The sequence below is a fragment of the Coregonus lavaretus genome (assembly GCF_964263955.1).
Source record: "Coregonus lavaretus genome assembly, chromosome: 36".
In the NCBI taxonomy this organism is placed as follows: Eukaryota; Metazoa; Chordata; class Actinopteri; order Salmoniformes; family Salmonidae; genus Coregonus; species Coregonus lavaretus.
The window spans coordinates 3,474,290-3,493,494 of NC_140023.1; the positions used below are offsets into that span (position 1 = coordinate 3,474,290).

The window sequence follows — 19,205 nt, forward strand, 5'->3', positions numbered from 1 at the left end:
ACATTTTGCTTTTTGCCCTAGCACCAGGGACGGCTTGTTCAATAGGGCGATATGGGCGACGCACTGCCAAACGGGAAAAGGAAGGGATTTTTTTTCTAATCAATTATAAAAAAAAAAATTAAATTAAAAAAAATATTTTTTTTTTATAAATTTATAAAAAATTATATCACGGCAACAGCAGTTATCAGTGTTCACGTCTGATCTGCCAGCCACTAAATGTCAAATCAGGCTAAAGTCGTGCTTCAAATGGCCCCGCCCGTTTTTTGGGCGATTTCAGTCAGGTTGAAAATCGCCCAGAAGTCTGTCATAGACTCCCATGTAAAATCTATTTTTGTCACATTTCAAAGCTTTCAATACATTCTCTATGGGTGTCTGTGGGCTTGCACTTACGCGCTTTCGTCATACATAACGTAACCACGAATGAACGTAACTAAGAAAAGACCAGGTAGCAGCCTCAATCAATTCACTACTACTATCAAAATGGCTAGGCTTCAGTCCAACTCGATTGTGTCTTTGAAAGAAGTTCCTTTTTGTCGGCGAACAAATGAAGATAAATTGGCAACGAAACAATTAGGACCTCCCAGACCAAATTTAATAATTCAACAGGTGTCTACTAAAGGGGGGAAGTCCTACACCCGAGGATTTTCCAAAAATTGGTATGAACGGAAAACCTGGCTAGCAGGCTGCGATGTAGCTAATGCAGTTTTTTGCTACCCCTGCTTACTCTTCCACCCTGAAGGCGGCACAGCAGACAGCACCGCTTGGACAGCGACTGGTGTAACCGACATGCACCATCTTTCAGAAAAGATTAAGAAAAATTAGCTGTCAAAGACCCACATATAGCTGTTTGAGATTGTCTGCTTTTGGGAGAGTGAATATTGCCACTCAACTGGATGAGGGATACAGGCTAGCTGTCCGCCGCCACAACGATGAGGTTAGCAACAGCAGAGTCGTGAACACTGTCTACGAGAATCGAGACGACCTCATATAATGTTTTGAAGCCATCCGGACGGGTTCATTGGGTTCATTTGACCAGCACACCTTGAGAGAGGCAGCTGGCTACGTGAGGATACTACATGATGAAGATTTAATTTTTTTCCTGCGGCTTTTTCACAAAATCATGCCCCACGTCGACATTCTGTACCAGAAGCTACAGAAGAAGGACATCGATGCTGTCTCTATCAAACGTGCCCTCGACAGCTTCACAAGCAAGTGCAGGCCATAAGGTAAGATTAAACAGATATCAAAAAATGTGGTAAAAGCTCTTGTTGATCCTGCAATCTGAACAAATACCAAGATGCTGTATTTTCAGCTGATATTTCATTTGTTTATGGAAATGCATATTGTTTATGCAGTGTTGAGGAATGTGAAAGAACACCCTTGATTATTTTTACTGTGATAACTTATTTTGCTTTTGTAAGCCAACACTTTTGAGATCAGTCAATAAATGCTTCTGGTATTGACTTATATGCTGCCCCTGTCTTCATGTTGTTGCTGGACATATCTTTTTAAAAATGTGTGTAGGTCACCTAAATCATCAGAAAAATTGCCCTCCCTGAGAATTTGTTCAGGAGCCGCCACTGCCTAGCACTACCCATCTGATTCAAATAATTGGTGCTTAGTGATGAGTTGGTTATTTAAATCAGTTATGTAGTGCTAGGGCAAAAACCAAAACATGCACCCGCGCACGGGGGGGTGTTTGGGAAACCCTGGTCTAACCTGACGAAAGCTGTTCACTCATTGAGATTTTTATATTTACATTTTACATTTTAGTCATTTAGCAGACGCTCTTATCCAGAGCGACTTAGTTAGTGAATACATTTTTTTATTTTTTATACTGGCCCCCTGTGGGAATCGAACCCACAACCCTGGCGTTGCAAACGCCATGCTCTATCAACTGAGCTACATCCCTGCCGGCCATTCCCTCCCCTACCCTGGACGACGCTGGGCCAATTGTGCGCCGCCCATGAGTCTCCTGGTCGCGGCCGGCGGCGACAGAGCCTGGATTCGAACCAGGATCTCTAGTGGCACAGTTAGCACTGCGATGCAGTGCCTTAGACCACTGCGCCACTCAGGAGTAATATATATATAGCCTAGCTTCTAAATTGCTACGAATTTAATCTGAAGGATATTAATGAGCTTTGCCTCCTAATGTGTCTCAGATTGCAAAATTCCAGTAAATTTCCCTGGTTTTCCAGAAATCCTTATTGGAAGATTGCTGGAATTTTAGGAAAGTTACCATAATTTTGTAACCGTAGTTTCATTTATTTTAGGCCTAATAGTTAAATATTAAGGACATTGAACAGGATCTTAAGCACTTACAAATAAGTAACATATACAAATTGCAGGGTTTTGGCTTGTGAGTGCTACTTTCAAAACTACTGGCTGAAATTATACAAAAACTCTGCTGCATCACTTTAAATATATAAAGAGATATGAGGGGTTGGAATGCACCCAATGTATGATAGGTACCAGATAAGACATTGGGAAGCATTCAATTTCTTCCCACATTGCTTTAATTGGCAGTGAAATGAATTTGTAAAAGGCTGAAACATGGGGAATGGTCTGTCCATTTCGGACATGGCCATCGTCTTGTCTCCGTCTTTACAATTTAACAGTCCAATGAATGCCTTTTTATGGTTTTCTCTCATCAGTCATGATTTCTGCCTGGATGTTGGTTCACAGTACACTGAATTAATGAATTAGATGGAACTATAAACATTTAGTTTGTTTCTGCTTGTGATTTATGAGCATCTGGCTGACGTGACATGGTCACGCTGGGAGCGATTACAGTTATGGAGCTACTTGATACGGACAGCGTCATCTCAGGCCTGCAGATAGCATTGGTGCAGTGTTGAATATACTAAAGCCACACGCCCACACCAGCTCTCCCTTCCGCACACTTCATCATTGCTTCCCACCTGAGATATTTTAACTTGACATTTTAGTCATTTAGCAGACTTACAGGAGCAATTAGGGTTAAGTGCCTTGCTCAAGGGCACCTTGACAGATGTTTCACCTAGTCTGCTCAGGGATTCAAACCAGTGCCCTTCTACTCTTAACCGCTAGGCTACCTGCTGCCCTAGGAGTCTATGCAGCTAGACTGACCACCACATGAGTTATTAGCTCTGACTTTGCTGATAGCTATTTTGAGGAAAAGTGTACTAACTATGCCTGTGGTATATGGTTGTCCCACCTAGCTAGTTTAAGATTAATGCACTAACTCTGGATAAGAGCGACTGCTAAATGACTTAAATGTAAAATGTATGGTAACTTCCGCTCACCTGCCCTCAAACGGTTGGAGCATATCTCATTGCCGACTGTATTGTTGTGCAGCATGTGTAATTATCATGCCCAGCTGAAACCCTAGAGCCATAACTTAAATGTGGGTAAAAGAGCTGACAAACAGCAGTTTTCAATAGCATTGCGTTTCATATCTTAGCCTAGCATTAGCCAAACATGTCTTAAACTCATTGAGTTTTATATATTACACCTATAACATAACAGGAGGAAATGATCCCTCTTATTCAATGTTGGTGTTGTTAATGTTAGCCACACACTAACTTTAACAGAGGGGAAAGATTAACTGTGGTTTGTTAGGCTAGCTGTCAAGCTGATTGTCCTGCAGAAAGCCCAATGTGGACACATGCTCCATGGAAATGTAGTGGTCACAGTCAGAGGAATGTGTTATTGTTCACTAGATTTCTCTTACAGGTGTTTGAAGCCCTGTACTTATCACATTCTTTCCAATGTCTCTGTTCCCTATTGCTCAGGTGCACGTGCATGCGTGTTTTCAAATAGGTAGGTTTGCCGTGTGTGTGTGTGCGCACTACCCTCTTCTTGTATTTATTATTCCCCAGCTTTGAGATCTATACACAAAGTGATGACTACAGGACACGCTTATGGAGTCTGGCTTCAGGAGATATGGAAATGTCATGCTTCAGACTTGTGCTTTTGCTTACATGCTTCAAGGTTTTCCTCAAACTTTCCTTCTGTTGACAACTGAGTTGCTTGGCTTTGAGAAAATGTATTTTAGCTTTGACTTCAGACAGTTCTCAAACAGTAAGCTGGAATCAGCAGATGAAATGGGCTGTTTTTCACATCCATCCTACGTATGCAAAACCTGTATTACCCAGGGTACCAGCAGCAGCATTCTGCAGTGAAACTGCTAATGGAATCAGACTAATGAACCACAATACAGTCCCTATGGAACCACCAGGGAGTTATATGTTTTGCAGTTTGGACTCGCGCACCCATCAGAACATGTCAGGATTGACTGTCTTAAAGCCTGGGTTGTTGAATAACAAACTAGTGTGTGATAAAGATCTATTTGAATCCTCACAGTGAATAGGCTACTATGGATTATAAACCGGATGGTTCGAGCCCTGAATCCTGATTTGGCTATCAGCCGGGGTATATCAGACCATACCACGGGTATGACAAAACATTTTTTTACTGCTCTAATTACGTTGGTAACTAGTTTGTAATAGCAATAAGGCACCTCGGGGGTTTGTGGTATATTGCCAATATACCACGGCTAAGGGCTGTATCCAGGCACTCCGCGTTGCATTTTGCTTAAGAACAGCCTTTAGCTGTGGTATATTGGCCATATACCACACCCCCTCGGGCCTTATTGCTTAATTATAGGTGAATCCAGTACTATACTGGCCACAGCATACAGTGGGGAGAACAAGTATTTGATACACTGCCGATTTTGCAGGTTTTCCTACTTACAAAGCATGTAGGGGTCTGTACTTTTTATCATAGGTACAAGACCAGAGAGCTGTGTAAGGACATCAGGGATAAAATTGTAGACCTGCACAAGGCTGGGATGGGCTACAGGACAATAGGCAAGCAGCTTGGTGAGAAGGCAACAACTGTTGGCGCAATTATTAGAAAATGGAAGAAGTTCAAGATGACGGTCAATCACCCTCGGTCTGGGGCTCCATGCAAGATCTCACCTTGCGGGGCATCAATGATCATGAGGAAGGTGAGGGATCAGCCCAGAACTATACGGCAGGACCTGGTCAATGACCTGAAGAGAGCTGGGACCACAGTCTCAAAGAAAACCATTAGTAACACACTACGCCGTCATGGATTAAAACGCAAGGTCCCCCTGCTCAAGCCAGCGCATGTCCAGGCCCGTCTGAAGTTTGCCAATGACCATGTGGATGATCCAGAGGAGGAATGGGAGAAGGTCATGGGGTCTGATGAGACAAAAATAGAGGTTTTTGGTCTAAACTCCACTCGCCGTGTTTGGAGGAAGAAGATGGATGAGTAAAACCCCAAGAACACCATTCCAACCGTGAAGCATGGAGGTGGAAACATCATTCTTTGGGGATGCTTTTCTGCAAAGGGGACAGGACGACTGCACCGTATTGAGGGGAGGATGGATGGGACCATGTATTGCGAGATCTTGGCCAACAACCTCCTTCCCTCAGTAAGAGCATTGAAGATGGGTCGTGGCTGGGTCTTCCAGCATGACAACGACCCGAAACACACAGCCAGGGCAACTAAGGAGTGGCTCCGTAAGAAGTATCTCAAGGTCCTGGAGTGACCTAGCAAGTCTCCAGACCTGAACCCAATAGAAAATCTTTGAAGGGAGCTAAAAGTCCGTATTGCCCAGCAACAGCCCCGAAACCTGAAGGATCTGGAGAAGGTCTGTATGGAGGAGTGGGCCAAAATCCCTGCTGCAGTGTGTGCAAACCTGGTCAAGACCTACAGGAAACGTATGATCTCTGTAATTGCAAACAAAGGTTTCTGTACCAAATATTAAGTTCTGCTTTTCTGATGTATCAAATACTTATGTCATGCAATAAAATGCTCCCCACTGTATGTAGATACATGATTTATTGGTTTACACAGTGAATGCTCCGTTCTAGTAGGGTATGTATGCCTGAACAAAGTGTTTAGTATTGCTAAGCATCAGGGAGAGGTTTGGCTCAGTCTTCACTGATTGGTTGACTGGAATGTGAGTTATGCAGGGCTGAGCGTCTGATAGGCTGGGTCTGGATTTCAGAGACAAAGACCTTGAGCTATTTTCATGTCAAAATCTTATTGACACCTCAATTCTGATTTATTACATCCTATGTGTTGTGATAATTGCTTTGTTTGCTCTATATCCTGTTAGTACATGTGCCTTGCGATCGTGATACTGTATATAGGCCTAAAGGCCAAGACAATAAGAAGACACAGTGGCAGAATAAATTCAACCACACCTTTGTTTTATCACAAAACCAGATAGCAACCTCTGTCCAGTGAAGTCCACAAAGCATATTGCATGTACAGTAACAGACAGTTACATGACCTACAGCATGGTCAAGCTAGTTAATGTTTCCGACATTTTCGGACCACTAAACAACTATTGATTTAGAACAGAGTTACCGCAAGTCGCAAAGAAAACAGGAGCTGCCTCCTCTATTCCAGCACCATTTCAACTTTAACATTTCAACATCATCAAATCACCTCTGCTTAGTCTAATACAGTGACAACTAAAAAATACCAAAAACTGTTTAGTCCAATCAACGTAAGCTAAATATGTGGCTGTCCATGGTGCTGATGTCTGTCTGTGTGTGCGTGCGCATTCGTGCAAGTAGAAAAACATGTTGACTCACCCTACTTGTAGAGAAACGCCAATGCCATCTTCCTCTCTTTCATGTTGACGAAACGGTCTATCGCTCTGTCATACAGTACACTCTACCTGGCTAAAATGCTTGCTCGCTAGCCTAACTTCCATTCATGGGCAACGTTAGCTAGTTAATATTAGCCTTCTACATCTAGCTACATATTGAACTTCCATCCTCTCAGGCCAGGGGCACAAAAATGTATGAGTTAATGGTAGGATCAGAATCGCCGTTATAATCATTGGCCAGTACCGGAGAATTAAGTAAAACCACAAGTCCAAATCTCTATCTCCATCCATGGCTAATTTAGGAAAGGGCCAATTTTAGCTAGCTGGCTAGCCACCGGAGGACAACAACACAACACGATGCAACATTTCAAGTTTTTCTGTCAATGACATATGCTCTCAATGGGATTTGATAGGAGTGACGCCAAATCCAAGATGGCTTCCTTTGACACTTTTTTGTTGCACCAGGACCATTCACAGTTGAGCTCACTCAGTTTAGCTCAACGCTGATTGGCTAATGTTTTATACTTTTTTTGTCAAGGGAGGCCAGATGCTCGCTGGCTTCCCTTGCCTTCAATGCTATGGGCAGCAAAAATGTAATACTTGTTTGGACCAGACAGCATCAGATACAGTGCATTCGGAAAGTATTCAGACCCCTTCACCTTTTCCACATTTTGTTACGTTACAACCTTATTCTAAAATTGATTAAATGCAAATGTAAAAAAAAAAAAAATAAAAAAAAAAATAAATCCTTATTTACATAAGTATTCCAACCCTTTGCTATGAGACTCGAAATTGAGCTCAGGTGCACCCTGTTTCCATTGATCATCCTTGAGATGTTTCTACAACTTGATTGGAGTCCACCTGTGGTAAATTCAATTGATTGGACATGATTTGAAAAGGCACACACCTGTCTATATAAGGGTCCCACAGTTGACAGTGCATGTCGAAGCAAAAACCAAGTCATGCGGTCGAAGGAATTGTCCGTAGAGCTCAGAGACAGGATTGTGTCGAGGCACAGATCTGGGGAAGGGTACCAAAAAATGTCTGCAGCATTAAAGGTCCCCAAGAACACAGTGGCCTCCATCATTCTTAAATTCCTAGAGCTGGCCACCCGGCCAAACTGAGCAAACGCAGCATCATGCTGTGGAGATGTTTTTCAGCGGCAGTGACTGGGAGACTAGTCAGGATCGAGGGAAAGATGAATGGAGCAAAGTACAGAGAGATCCTTGATGAAAACCTGCTCCAGAGCTCTCAAGACCTCAGACTGGGGCGAAGGTTCAACTTCCAACAGGACAACGACCCTAAGCACACAGCCAAGGCAACGCAGGAGTGGCTTCGGGACAAGTCTCTGAATGTCCTTGAGTGGCCCAGCCAGAGCCCGGACTTGAACCCGATCAAACATCTCTGGATAGACCTGAAAATAGCTGTGCGGCAACGCTCCCCATCCAACCTGACAGAGCTTGAGAGGATCTGCAGAGAAGAATGGGAGAAACTCCCCAAATACAAGTGTGCCAAGCTTGTAGCGTCATACCCAAGAAGACTCGAGGCTGTAATCGCTGCCAAAGGTGCTTCAACAAAGTACTGAGTAAAGGGTCTGAATACTTATGTAAATGTATATTGTAGATGGCCTACACTTAAGGAGACAGAGGCGCTGTTTCACTCGCTCGGATGCTTTCTCCTGTGAGAATCATTCAGCCTCTTGCAAATTGAAGGAAGATTATGACACACAAAGAGATGAAAGATACATTATTTTGTATTTGTTATTATTTTTAGGTCAATTCTTTTGGGCCTGGCTTTCCTTGGCCCCCATGAATACAAGCCACTGCGTGAGGACAGTGACCCGTAAGAGCCATCTCTGACGCAGAACCAAGCTGTCATGCTGCAGCATCCGTGTGTTGCTGGAAGATATAGCCTACCATGTGACAGTGTTAGCACTTAGCAAGCTGTGTGGCTCCATCCCTGCTCAGGGCACTAGCAGGATATAGGTGGTTATGCAAGGATTAATCATTTGGCTACTGACCCACATTAATTCATAGCAGGTTTTAGTGACTGGAAAGGGATAAACCTCTCCATGCATAACTTGTTTATAAGGCTTATGTGAATGATTACAGCTGTATGCTTTTTTGCCCGCTGTGTTTCTACACTTCCTGTCAATATATTACATTTACATTTTAGTCATTTAGCAGACGCTCTTATCCAGAGCGACTTACAGTTAGTGAGTGCATACATTTTTTATTTTTTATTTTTTCATACTGGCCCCCCGTGGGAATCGAACCCACAATCTGCTGGGGGCCTTGGGTCGGACTTGTTACCATAGTAACAGAGATTTGCCTTCGCGGTATGGGTCAGGAAGGGCACTAATTCACTTAGACAGTCACATATCTGAAGGGCTTGACACCCAGATAAAGCCTGAAAGCCACAGCCAGGGTATCCATCAGACAGAGCTTCACCTCGGTGTCAGAGGTTATGTCAGAGCTCGAAGGGTGGAAAGGTAATCTTGATCCATGGACTATGTAAGCCTATGTATGCAGAAGCCAACTCTACAATATTCACCCACAGCCATTCTTAATGTTGTCAAAAGCAATCTGCCAGAGATGGTTTCTGATTGTGGATGGATGTGAGTGTCTCACTGGTTTCACTTTTACAGTGTATGGATGGAGCAACTGAAACTGGCATTTTTACATTTGAATAAGATATATTTTTAAGCTGGCACCCCACTGAAATGATTGTCTTTTAGCAATTTTATCCATGCTGAGGTGTGCTGTCATTTCATGTAAGCCTGGGCTCTTTTAGACATGTCCCAGTGTTTTGAAGGCGTTCTAAAATAGCTGGATCTGATGCAGTTAGCGCTACTTTCAATTCCTGCATCAATATATTTACTGTAGACACTACAGCCTCCACCAGCGCACATCCTAATGGTGATCAAAACAAGTTCTATCATGTTTACCATCTGCATGAATTTGAAATGATTTCATCTCTTGGTGTCTGTATCCTGTGACGAATGCTTGGCTGTATTGGCCTGGTAGCCGTGTCTGTTTATGCTTAAGCTAAATTCTCTAGCATTTTATGGCATGACAACAACATGTCATGAGGATGTGGCTAAAGCACAAACAGATCTAGCCACCGGGCTAATGCTTTGTGTCCTGAACATGATCTACCCTCTGAGCAAATGCTTTATGGCTTGAACATGATCTAGCCACCAGGCTAATGCTTTGTGGCCTGAACATGAGCTAGCCACCAGGCTAATGCTTTGTGGCCTGAACATGATTTAGCCACCAGGCTAATGCTTTGTGGCCTGAACATGAGCTAGCCACCAGGCTAATGCTTCATGGCCTGAACATGATCTAGCCACCAGGCTAATGATTTATGGCCTGAACATGATCTAGCCACCAGGCTAATGCTTTGTGGCTTGAACATGATCTAGCCACCAGGCTAATGATTTGTGGCCTGAACATGATCTAGCCACCAGGCTAATGCTTTGTGGCCTGAACATGATCTAGCCACCAGGCTAATGCTTCATGGCCTGAACATGTAACTGATCGGATGACTGACTGTTTGATTAACAGGTGAGGACTTTGAGGTGGTGCAGCAGGAGATCATTGTGATGAAGGACTGCAAACACTCCAACATTGTGGCCTACTTTGGCAGCTATCTCAGGTAAGACTGACATACTGATAGATCAGGTATGGATAGACAATATTACAACTCTCTGAAGTTGGACTCTAATGATACAGCTGTTTCAGGCAGCTATGCCTGAAATGGACTATGTTGTCATTTTGGATGGAGCTAAATTTCAAGTACAGCTAAAATGTCCGTTTTTGGTCTAATTGAGACCTGTTGTCTGATTGATGCTGTGAGTCTTGCAGTCCCAGTCTTGCTGTCTTGTGGTCTGTTGTGTATCACTTTCCTTCTCCTCCAGGAGAGATAAATTATGGATCAGCATGGAGTACTGCGGAGGAGGATCTCTGCAGGATATTTATCACGGTAGGACACACACAAACACACTTACGCACATAGTCTCTTCAAGCAGACACCTGTTCTCACATTCACAAAGTCACTCACACTGTGGTGACCTATGCATTCACCCATGCTCACAGTCACCCTAATTGAATAGCTGTGTTTTCATCTAAAAACCGACCATAAAGCACAATAAATGAAAGCTTGTTGCAATCAATATCCACACTCTTTCCACTCTCCAACTTAAGCTGTCATAGCCAGCCAGCCAGCCAGCACAGTAAATAGCAGTCTTAAGTGAAACATCTGGTGTTGAACTCTAAATTGTGTATGAAACGCTTGAGATACTTTGTGTTGCTCTTAAACTCTGTCCTCTTCCTTCCTTCTCTCCAGTGACTGGGCCTCTGTCCGAGTCTCAGATTGCGTATATGTCACGGGAAACCCTTCAGGTACATTTTTTTCCCTGCTGCCGTGTGAATCTATGGGTCAGATTGAATAAGAATGAGTGATATGTTGTTTTCTTCCTTCCTTACAGGGTTTGTACTATCTCCACAACAAAGGCAAAATGCACAGAGACATTAAGGTAAGGCCATGTCAATGATGGCAATAAGCATGCTTTCAAGTAGAGACGATTGACTTTCAAACCTTATTTGTCTTTGCAAAATACCTCTGAAATGTTGTTTGATGTGGTTATTTTTTGCCTGACCCTATAACTTTTTCTCATAGGGAGCAAATATTCTATTGACAGACAACGGCTATGTGAAATTAGGTAAGGCCTTGGACAACCATTACTTTCCCCTCAACCAGACATCAGTTCCCAAAGCCTCACCTTGACTACTTAGGCTGCGTTCACACAGGCAGCCCAATTCTGATATTTGTTTTCCACTAATTGGTCTTTTGGCCAATCACATCAGATCTTTTCAAATCAGATCTTTTTCAGATAAAAAATCTGAATTAGGCTACCTGTCTAAATACAGCCTAAGTTACCTATTAGAATCAGATCTCACAATACCTCAATTTTTTTCTCAATTTCCCCTCTCTCTCCTTAGCGGACTTTGGTGTATCAGCACAGATCACTGCCACGCTGGCGAAGAGGAAGTCCTTCATTGGAACTCCATACTGGTGAGCTTGTCCCCTGGTCCCTCCCCTCAGTGTCACACTATGGATGAGCTCTGACATGATGGTGTGGTTAATTGACTTATTGATCTAAGGATGTGACAGACCATTCATATTGCTCTGGACAGTGTTATGATTAGTGTTACGGTGGGAATTGATTGACTCGCACTGATTAATTGGCTCATGACTGATGTTAAGTACTCTCTCTCTCTCTTTTTTTTCCCTCTTTTTTTTCTCTCTCTCCTCTCTCCCTCTCTCCTCTCAGGATGGCTCCAGAGGTGGCAGCAGTGGAGAGGAAGGGGGGCTACAACCAGCTGTGTGATATCTGGGCCGTGGGCATCACAGCCATCGAGCTGGCCGAGCTGCAGCCTCCTATGTTCGACCTGCACCCCATGAGGTGAGTCTGTGTGCTGGGCGATGTGTGAATGAAGCCTTGTGAATGTGACGCTGGATATTTCTTGCACTTTTTTTTTAGAAACCAAGTCTGTTTTCTTACTTTCCAGGGCCCTTTTCTTGATGACAAAGAGTAATTTCCAGCCGCCCAAATTGAAAGACAAAGTGAAGTGGTAAGGGTTCCCGTTCTCCTCTGTGAATAGCAGGGGTTGGAACCTGTTCAGGGAACAGAACCGGAAAATAACAAAACATTTCAAGGAACAGAACCTGGAACAAAAGTGATCCATACTGTACTGGAATGGAACTGTTGGCTCTAACCAGAATAGAAAGAGGAGTGGGAGGCCCCGGTGCACAACTGAGCAAGAGGACAAATACATTAGTGTCTAGTTTGAGAAACAGCTGCCTCACAGGTCCTCAACTGGCAGCTTCATTAAATAGTACCCGCAAAACACCAGTCTCAACGTCAACAGTGAAGAGGCGACTCCGGGATGCTGCCCTTCTAGGCAGAGTTGCAAAGAAAAAGCTATATCTCAAACTGCCCATCTTAATCTTTTCTTTTTATTGGCCAGTCTGAGATATGGCTTTTTCTTTGCAACTCTGCCTAGAAGGTCAGCATCCTGGAGTCGCCTCTTCACTGTTGACGTTGAGACTGGTGTTTTGCGGGTACTATTTAATGAAGCTGCCAGTTGAGGACCTGTGAGGCACCTGTTTCTCAAACTAGACACTAATGTATTTGTCCTCTTGCTCAGTTGTGCACCGGGGCCTCCCACTCCTCTTTCTATTCTGGTTAGAGCCTGTTTGCGCTGTTCTGTGAAGGGAGTAGTACACAGCGTTGTACGAGATCTTCAGTTTCTTGGCAATTTCTCACATGGAATAGCCTTCATTTCTCAGAACAAGAATAGACTGATGAGTTTCAGAAAAAAGTTATTTGTTTCTGGCCATTTTGAGCCTGTAATCGAACCCACAATTGCTGATGCTCCAGATACTCAACTAGTCTCAAGATGGCCAGTTTTGTTGCTTCTTTAATCAGCACAACAGTTTTCAGCTGTGCCAACATAATTGCAAAAGGGTTTTCTAATGATCAATTAGCCTTTTCAAATGATAAACTTAGATTAGCAAACACAACGTGCCATTGGAACACAGGACTGATGGTTGCTGATAATGGGCCTCTGTACGCCTATGTAGATATTCCATTAAAAATCAGCAGTTTCCAGCTACAATAGCCATTTACAACATTAACAATGTCTACACTGTATTTCTGATCAATTTGATGTTGTTTAATGGACAAAAAAATTGCTTTTCTTTCGAAAACAAATACATTTCTAAGTGATCCCAAACTTTTGAACGGTAGTGTACAGTTAGGTAAATTAGAATACGCTCTTATCCAGAGAGATTTAGGCCTACAGTCAGTGCATTTAACTAAAATAGGTAAGACAACCACATCACAGTCGCATATTGCATTACTGAAATGATTTTCAATACTTCCTAAACAAACACAATAGCCTACATATTTCTGCGTACACAAATGAGCATGGACAGGAGTGATTTTTATCGGGAAGGGACAGGAAAGTTCCGAGGTTATAGAACTGTTGCGGGATCAGGACCGTACAGGAAAGAAATTGACAGGACAAGATGTGACAGGAATACATTTTCACTCCCATGACAACCTTTAATTCCCAGTGCTTCAAGCCTCCTCCTCAACCCTCTCTCGCTCTCTCCCCACCCGTAAAATTCCAGTCGCATCTTGCGCCATTGGTTACACTTGTCTGTCCATCACGCATGTAAACAACTACCTTGGCTTGTAACGCCAAGGTAGTGGGTTCGATCCCCGGGAGCACCCATACACAAAAAAAAAAAATGTATGCACGCACGACTGTAAGTCGCTTTGGATAAAAGCGTCTGCTAAATGGCATATTATTATTATTATTATTATTATAACTAGCTTGCCTGCTCTATCCGCACTGATTGGTGAAGTAATTTCATGAGCTAAATGTAAAAAATGGTTGGATTTCACAGGTTACAAAAGGAACAGAAAGGAACAATATAAACCGTTACTTTTTTTTGCTGGTCGGATCAGTGGAACAGAACCAAAACAATTGTGATTCTGTTCAGAACGAAACGATTGGAAAATAATTTAGGTTCCAACCCCTGATTTTAAAATTCATATTACAATCATAAATGCTCTAACATGTATCTATCTTTTCTATCTCCTATGAAAGGGGAAATAACTTCCATCATTTTGTCAAATTGTCCCTGACGAAAAATCCCAAGAAGAGGCCAACAGCTGAGAAACTATTACAGGTACTCCCAGTCTAAATGGAAACACTAGATTTGAGTGTCTGTCAAGAAAATATGTTAACCAGCCAATCATTGATTACCAGTTCAGAGCAGTGTAAATGTAGGCTGTGACCTCACATCCTCTTCCTGTGTCCACAGCACCCATTTGTGTCACAGCCTCTCAGTCGAACCCTGGCCATCGAGCTGCTGGACAAAGCCAACAACCCAGACCACACCACATACAACGACTTTGACGATGACGACCCCGAACCAGAGGTACAGTCACCACCCCAACCTTTACAGCTCCAGTTTTATCCAATCAAATGGCAGGATGAAGACTGACACCTGTCCTCATTGGTCGTACCATCGTTCTGATCTCTTCACTGTCCGAGTTCTACATATTTTCTCTCTCCCTCCTCCTCCATTATCCCTCTCTCTGCTCTTCCTCCTCCTCAGTTTAAGTATAAGGGCCACTTCCTTCCCATCACCCCTGGTGCTCGGCGAGCTCCTCGCTTTGCCATGCGCAAGAAGGTACCAGTGTGGCCTGCGTTAGAACTGCACCAGTACCTCTGTGATCAGTACCTTTAGTAACAGAGCACTAACTAACACCGGTCTGTGTGTGCTCAGGTAGACTGGACTGGGTCTTGTCAATGAACCCTGCTTATGGAGTTGCTGTTACTTAGTTTGTTCAATTTATCTGCATGAATAGGCTACATGCAGTTAAACTGAGAATAAGTTACTCTCAGCTCACACATGCCTTCTATTGTGTATGTACACTACCAGTGAAAAGTTTTAGAACACACTCATTCAAGGGATTTTCTTTATTCTTACTATTTTCTACATTGTGTGTTGGGTCATTGTCCTGTTGAAAAACAAATGATACTCCCACTAAGCCCAAAACAGATGGGATGGCGTATCGCTGCAGAATGCTGTGGTAGCCATGCTGGTTAAGTGTGCCTTGAATTCTAAATAAATCACAGACAGTGTCACCAGCAAGGCACCCCCACACCATAACACCACCTCCTCCATGCTTTATGGTGGGAACTACACATGCAGAGATCATCCGTTCACCAACACCGCGTCTCACAATGACACGGCGGTTGGAACCAAAAATCTCAAATTTGGACTCCAAACCAAAGGACACATTTCCATCCAGTCTAATGTCCATTGCTCGTGTTTCTTGACCCAAGCAAGTCTCTTCTTATTATTGGTGTCCTTTAGTATTGGTTTCTTTGCAGGAATTCGACCATGAAGGCCTGATTCACACAGTCTCCTCTGAACAGTTTATGTTGAGATGTGTCTGTGACTTGTACTCTGTGAAGCATTTATTATAATAATAATAATAATAATATGCCATTTAGCAGATGCTTTTATCCAAAGCGACTTACAGTCATGCGTGCATACATTTTTACGTATGGGTGGTCCCGGGGATCGAACCCACTACCCTGGCGTTACAAGCGCCATGCTCTACCAATTGAGCTACAGAGGACCACATTTATTTGGGCTGCAATTTCTGAGGCTGATAACTCTAATGAACTTATCCTCTGCAGCAGAGGTAATTCTGGGTCTTCCATTCTGCGGTCCTCATGAGAGCCAGTTTCATCATAGCGCTTGATGGTTTTTGCGACTGCACTTGAAGAAACCTTCAAAGTTCTTGAAATGTTCCGTATTGACTGAGCTTCATGTCTTAAAGTAATGATGGACTGTCGTTTCTCTTTGCTTATTTGAGCTGTTCTTGCCATAATACGGACTTGCTCTTTTACCAAATAGGGCTGTTTCTGTATACCCCCCAACCTTGTCACAACACAACTGATTGGCTCAAACGCATTAAGAAGGAAAGGAATTCCACAAATTAACTTTTTTTAAGAAGGCACACGTGTTAATTGAAATGCATCCAGGTGACTACCTTATGAAGCTGGTTGAGAGAATGCCAAGAGTGAGCAAAGCTGTCATCAAGGCAAAGGGTGGCTATTTGTTGATTTGTTTAACACTTTCTGGGTTACTACATGATTCAATAAGTGTTATTTCATAGTTTTTATGTCTTCACTATTATTCTACAATGTAGAAAATAGTAAAAATAAAGAAAAACCCTTGAATGAGTAGGTGTTCTAAAACCTTTGACCGGTAGTATACATTGGTTTGTTAAAGCTAATCTTAACAGGCTTGTGATTTGTCTGGCTATGTGCTAGGCCAAGGGTGTGTGTAGTGCATGAACATGCATATGGTAACTAGAACTTGTGAGGTCAAGCTGAGGTGAGGTCAAGCTGAAGTGAGGTCTAGCTGAGGTTTGTTTTTGTTTGTAGTCATTTAGCAGACGCTCTTATCCAGAGCGACTTACAGTTAGTGAGTGCATACATTATTTTTTTCATACTGGCCCCCCGTGGAAATCGAACCCACAACCCTGGCGTTGCAAACGCCATGCTCTACCAACAGAGCTACATACCTGCCGGCCATTCCCTCCCCTACCCTGGACGACGCTGGGCCAATTGTGCACCGCCCCATGGGTCTCCCGGTCGCGGCCGGCTACGACAGAGCCTGGATTCGAACCAGGATCTCTAGTGGCACAGCTAGCACTGCGATGCAATGCCTTTGACCACTGCGCCACTCGGGAGGTGAGGTCTAGCTGAGGTGAGGTCTAGCTGAAGTCGAGCTGAGGTGAGGTCTACTGAGGTGAGGTCTAGCTGAAGTCGAGCTTAGGTGAGGTCTAGCTGAGGTGAGGTCTAGCTGAGGTGAGGTCTAGCTGAGGTTAGGTCTAGCTGAGGTGAGGCCGAGCTGTGGTGTTCTATCTGTATTGTCCTTCAGTATGTAATTTGTATATCAGTATGTGCTTGGTCTCACAAGAAGACTGGTAAAGGAAACTTCCACTGAAGTCAATGGATGCCGTGTGAATTTGAGCTCCTTGATCTGCATGTTTTGTTTTTGTTGAGACATCACCTGCTGCCATGGTTTAATTGCCTGTTTGCAGTGTGGTCTGTCTTTGCTGTGTTCTGTTGCTGCCGTGGAGGCGTAGAGGTTGTTGTGACTGACTGGGCCATTGTTCAAATTTTCCCTGACTAGTAGGTCAGAGGTCAGAACAATTTCGGCCCCTTCTCACCCTAAAAAACAAAGTTGGTTTGAGCCTCCTGTCGATAATTAAAACATCAAATATACAGATCTTAGTGACAGTAAATTCTCTTGGATGCTCAGCACTCTCCTTTTCCCTCAGAGAGAGGTTGAATTAGGTTTTTGTTAGATTATGAAGTTTGCACAGGATTTAATAGGACTACAATTATTGGACTGAGGAATGGCACTAATTTAAGCATTATTTTTAATTTTAAGCATTATAAGTTGGGGAAAGGTTATTTGTGCGTGATGATGATGATGATGATGATGATGGTGTGTGTGCGTCCTGTGTGTGTGTGTATGTATGTGTCTTGGATATTTAGGTCTTCTGTTCTGTTTTCTTCCTGACAGTCTGTTTTCTTCCTGACAGTCTCCAGTGTCTGTTCCCCATCGGATTCGCTCCACCAGCAGGAGCACCAGGGAAGGGAAGACGCTGTCTGAGATCAACTGTAAGTGTCTGTGTGACTGGACCAGTTTCCCGGACCCAGATTGAACCTAGTCCTGGACTACAAAGCATGCTTAGTGGAGAATCTCCATTGAATGTGCTTTTTAGTCCAGCAATTGGTTTACTCTGTGTGACTATGGTGGATTCTGTTTTATCACAGTCTGTGATTATTGGCAGTGTGCTTAATCTGTGGTGTGGAGTGACTGACACAGTCATTTCTTTGTGAGTTCATGGTAGTCATAGTTTAGTGAACCTCTGTCTGTCAGGATTAACGTTGGCATGAGTATAATCTACTCTTTTCAGCTTCCACAGATTAACGGCTCCTCAAACCATGCAGTAAAGGAGCACACACACACACACACATTCACTCCTCTGTTAAAGTACCTCAGCACACTCACTCATCTATCTCTCTACCTGCAGCTGTACAGTTAAACTTCAAATCCTTTTAGAACGCTGTCAGCTCAGACAGGTCTATGTTCCTTACTACATGACTGATTTTCTTCTCCCTCCCTTTTCTTTCCCTCTCTCTCTCTCTCTCTCTCTCTCTCCTATCTCGCTCTCTCTCTCCTATCTCGCTCTCTCTCTATCTCTCTCGCTCTCTCCTATCTCGCTCTCTCTCCTATCTCGCTCTCTCTATCTCGCTCTCTCTCTATCACTCTCTATCACGCTCTCTCTCTCTATCTCGCACTCTCTATCTCTCTCTATCTCGCTCTCTCTCTATCTCGCTCTATCTCGCTCTCTCTCCTATCTCGCTCTCTCTCCTATCTCGCTCTCTCTCTATCTCGCACTCTCTCTATCTCGCTCTATCTCGCTCTCTCTCTATCTCCTATCTCGCTCTCTCTCTATCTCCTATCTCGCTCTCTCTCTATCTCCTATCTCGCTGTCTCTCTATCTCGCTCTCGCTCTCCCTCTATCTCGCTCTCTCTCTATCTCGCTCTCTCTCTATCTCGCTCGCTCTCGCTATCTCGCACTCTCTCTATCTCGCTCTCTCTCTATCGCTCTCTCTCTATCTCGCACTCTCTCTATCTCGCACTCTCTCTATCTCGCACTCTCTCTCTATCTCGCACTCTCTCTCTATCTCGCACTCTCTCTCTATCTCGCACTCTCTCTATCTCGCACTCTCTCTATCTCGCACTCTCTCTATCTCGCACTCTCTCTCTATCTCGCACTCTCGCTCTATCTCGCACTCTCGCTCTATCTCGCACTCTCGCTCTATCTCGCACTCTCGCTCTATCTCGCACTCTCGCTCTATCTCGCACTCTCTCTCTCGCACTCACTCTCTCTCTA

At 43.7% G+C, this 19,205-nt stretch overlaps 1 protein-coding gene across 2 annotated transcripts in view; it reads left to right on the plus strand.

Annotated features, from left to right (window-relative positions):
* The window catches only part of LOC311110614 (mitogen-activated protein kinase kinase kinase kinase 3-like), a 73,502-nt gene that overhangs the window by 39,935 nt on the left and 14,362 nt on the right, over positions 1-19,205 (plus strand). For both annotated transcript variants that reach the window (XM_084153135.1, XM_084153136.1), the window contains exons 3-13: positions 10,198-10,288; positions 10,551-10,615; positions 10,979-11,034; positions 11,121-11,168; positions 11,312-11,354; positions 11,635-11,707; positions 11,967-12,098; positions 12,205-12,267; positions 14,314-14,395; positions 14,531-14,647; positions 17,844-17,922. In XM_084153135.1, coding sequence (XP_084009261.1) covers positions 10,198-10,288; positions 10,551-10,615; positions 10,979-11,034; positions 11,121-11,168; positions 11,312-11,354; positions 11,635-11,707; positions 11,967-12,098; positions 12,205-12,267; positions 14,314-14,395; positions 14,531-14,647; positions 17,844-17,922 — 849 coding nt within the window. The remainder of the gene's footprint in view (positions 1-10,197; positions 10,289-10,550; positions 10,616-10,978; positions 11,035-11,120; positions 11,169-11,311; positions 11,355-11,634; positions 11,708-11,966; positions 12,099-12,204; positions 12,268-14,313; positions 14,396-14,530; positions 14,648-17,843; positions 17,923-19,205) is intronic.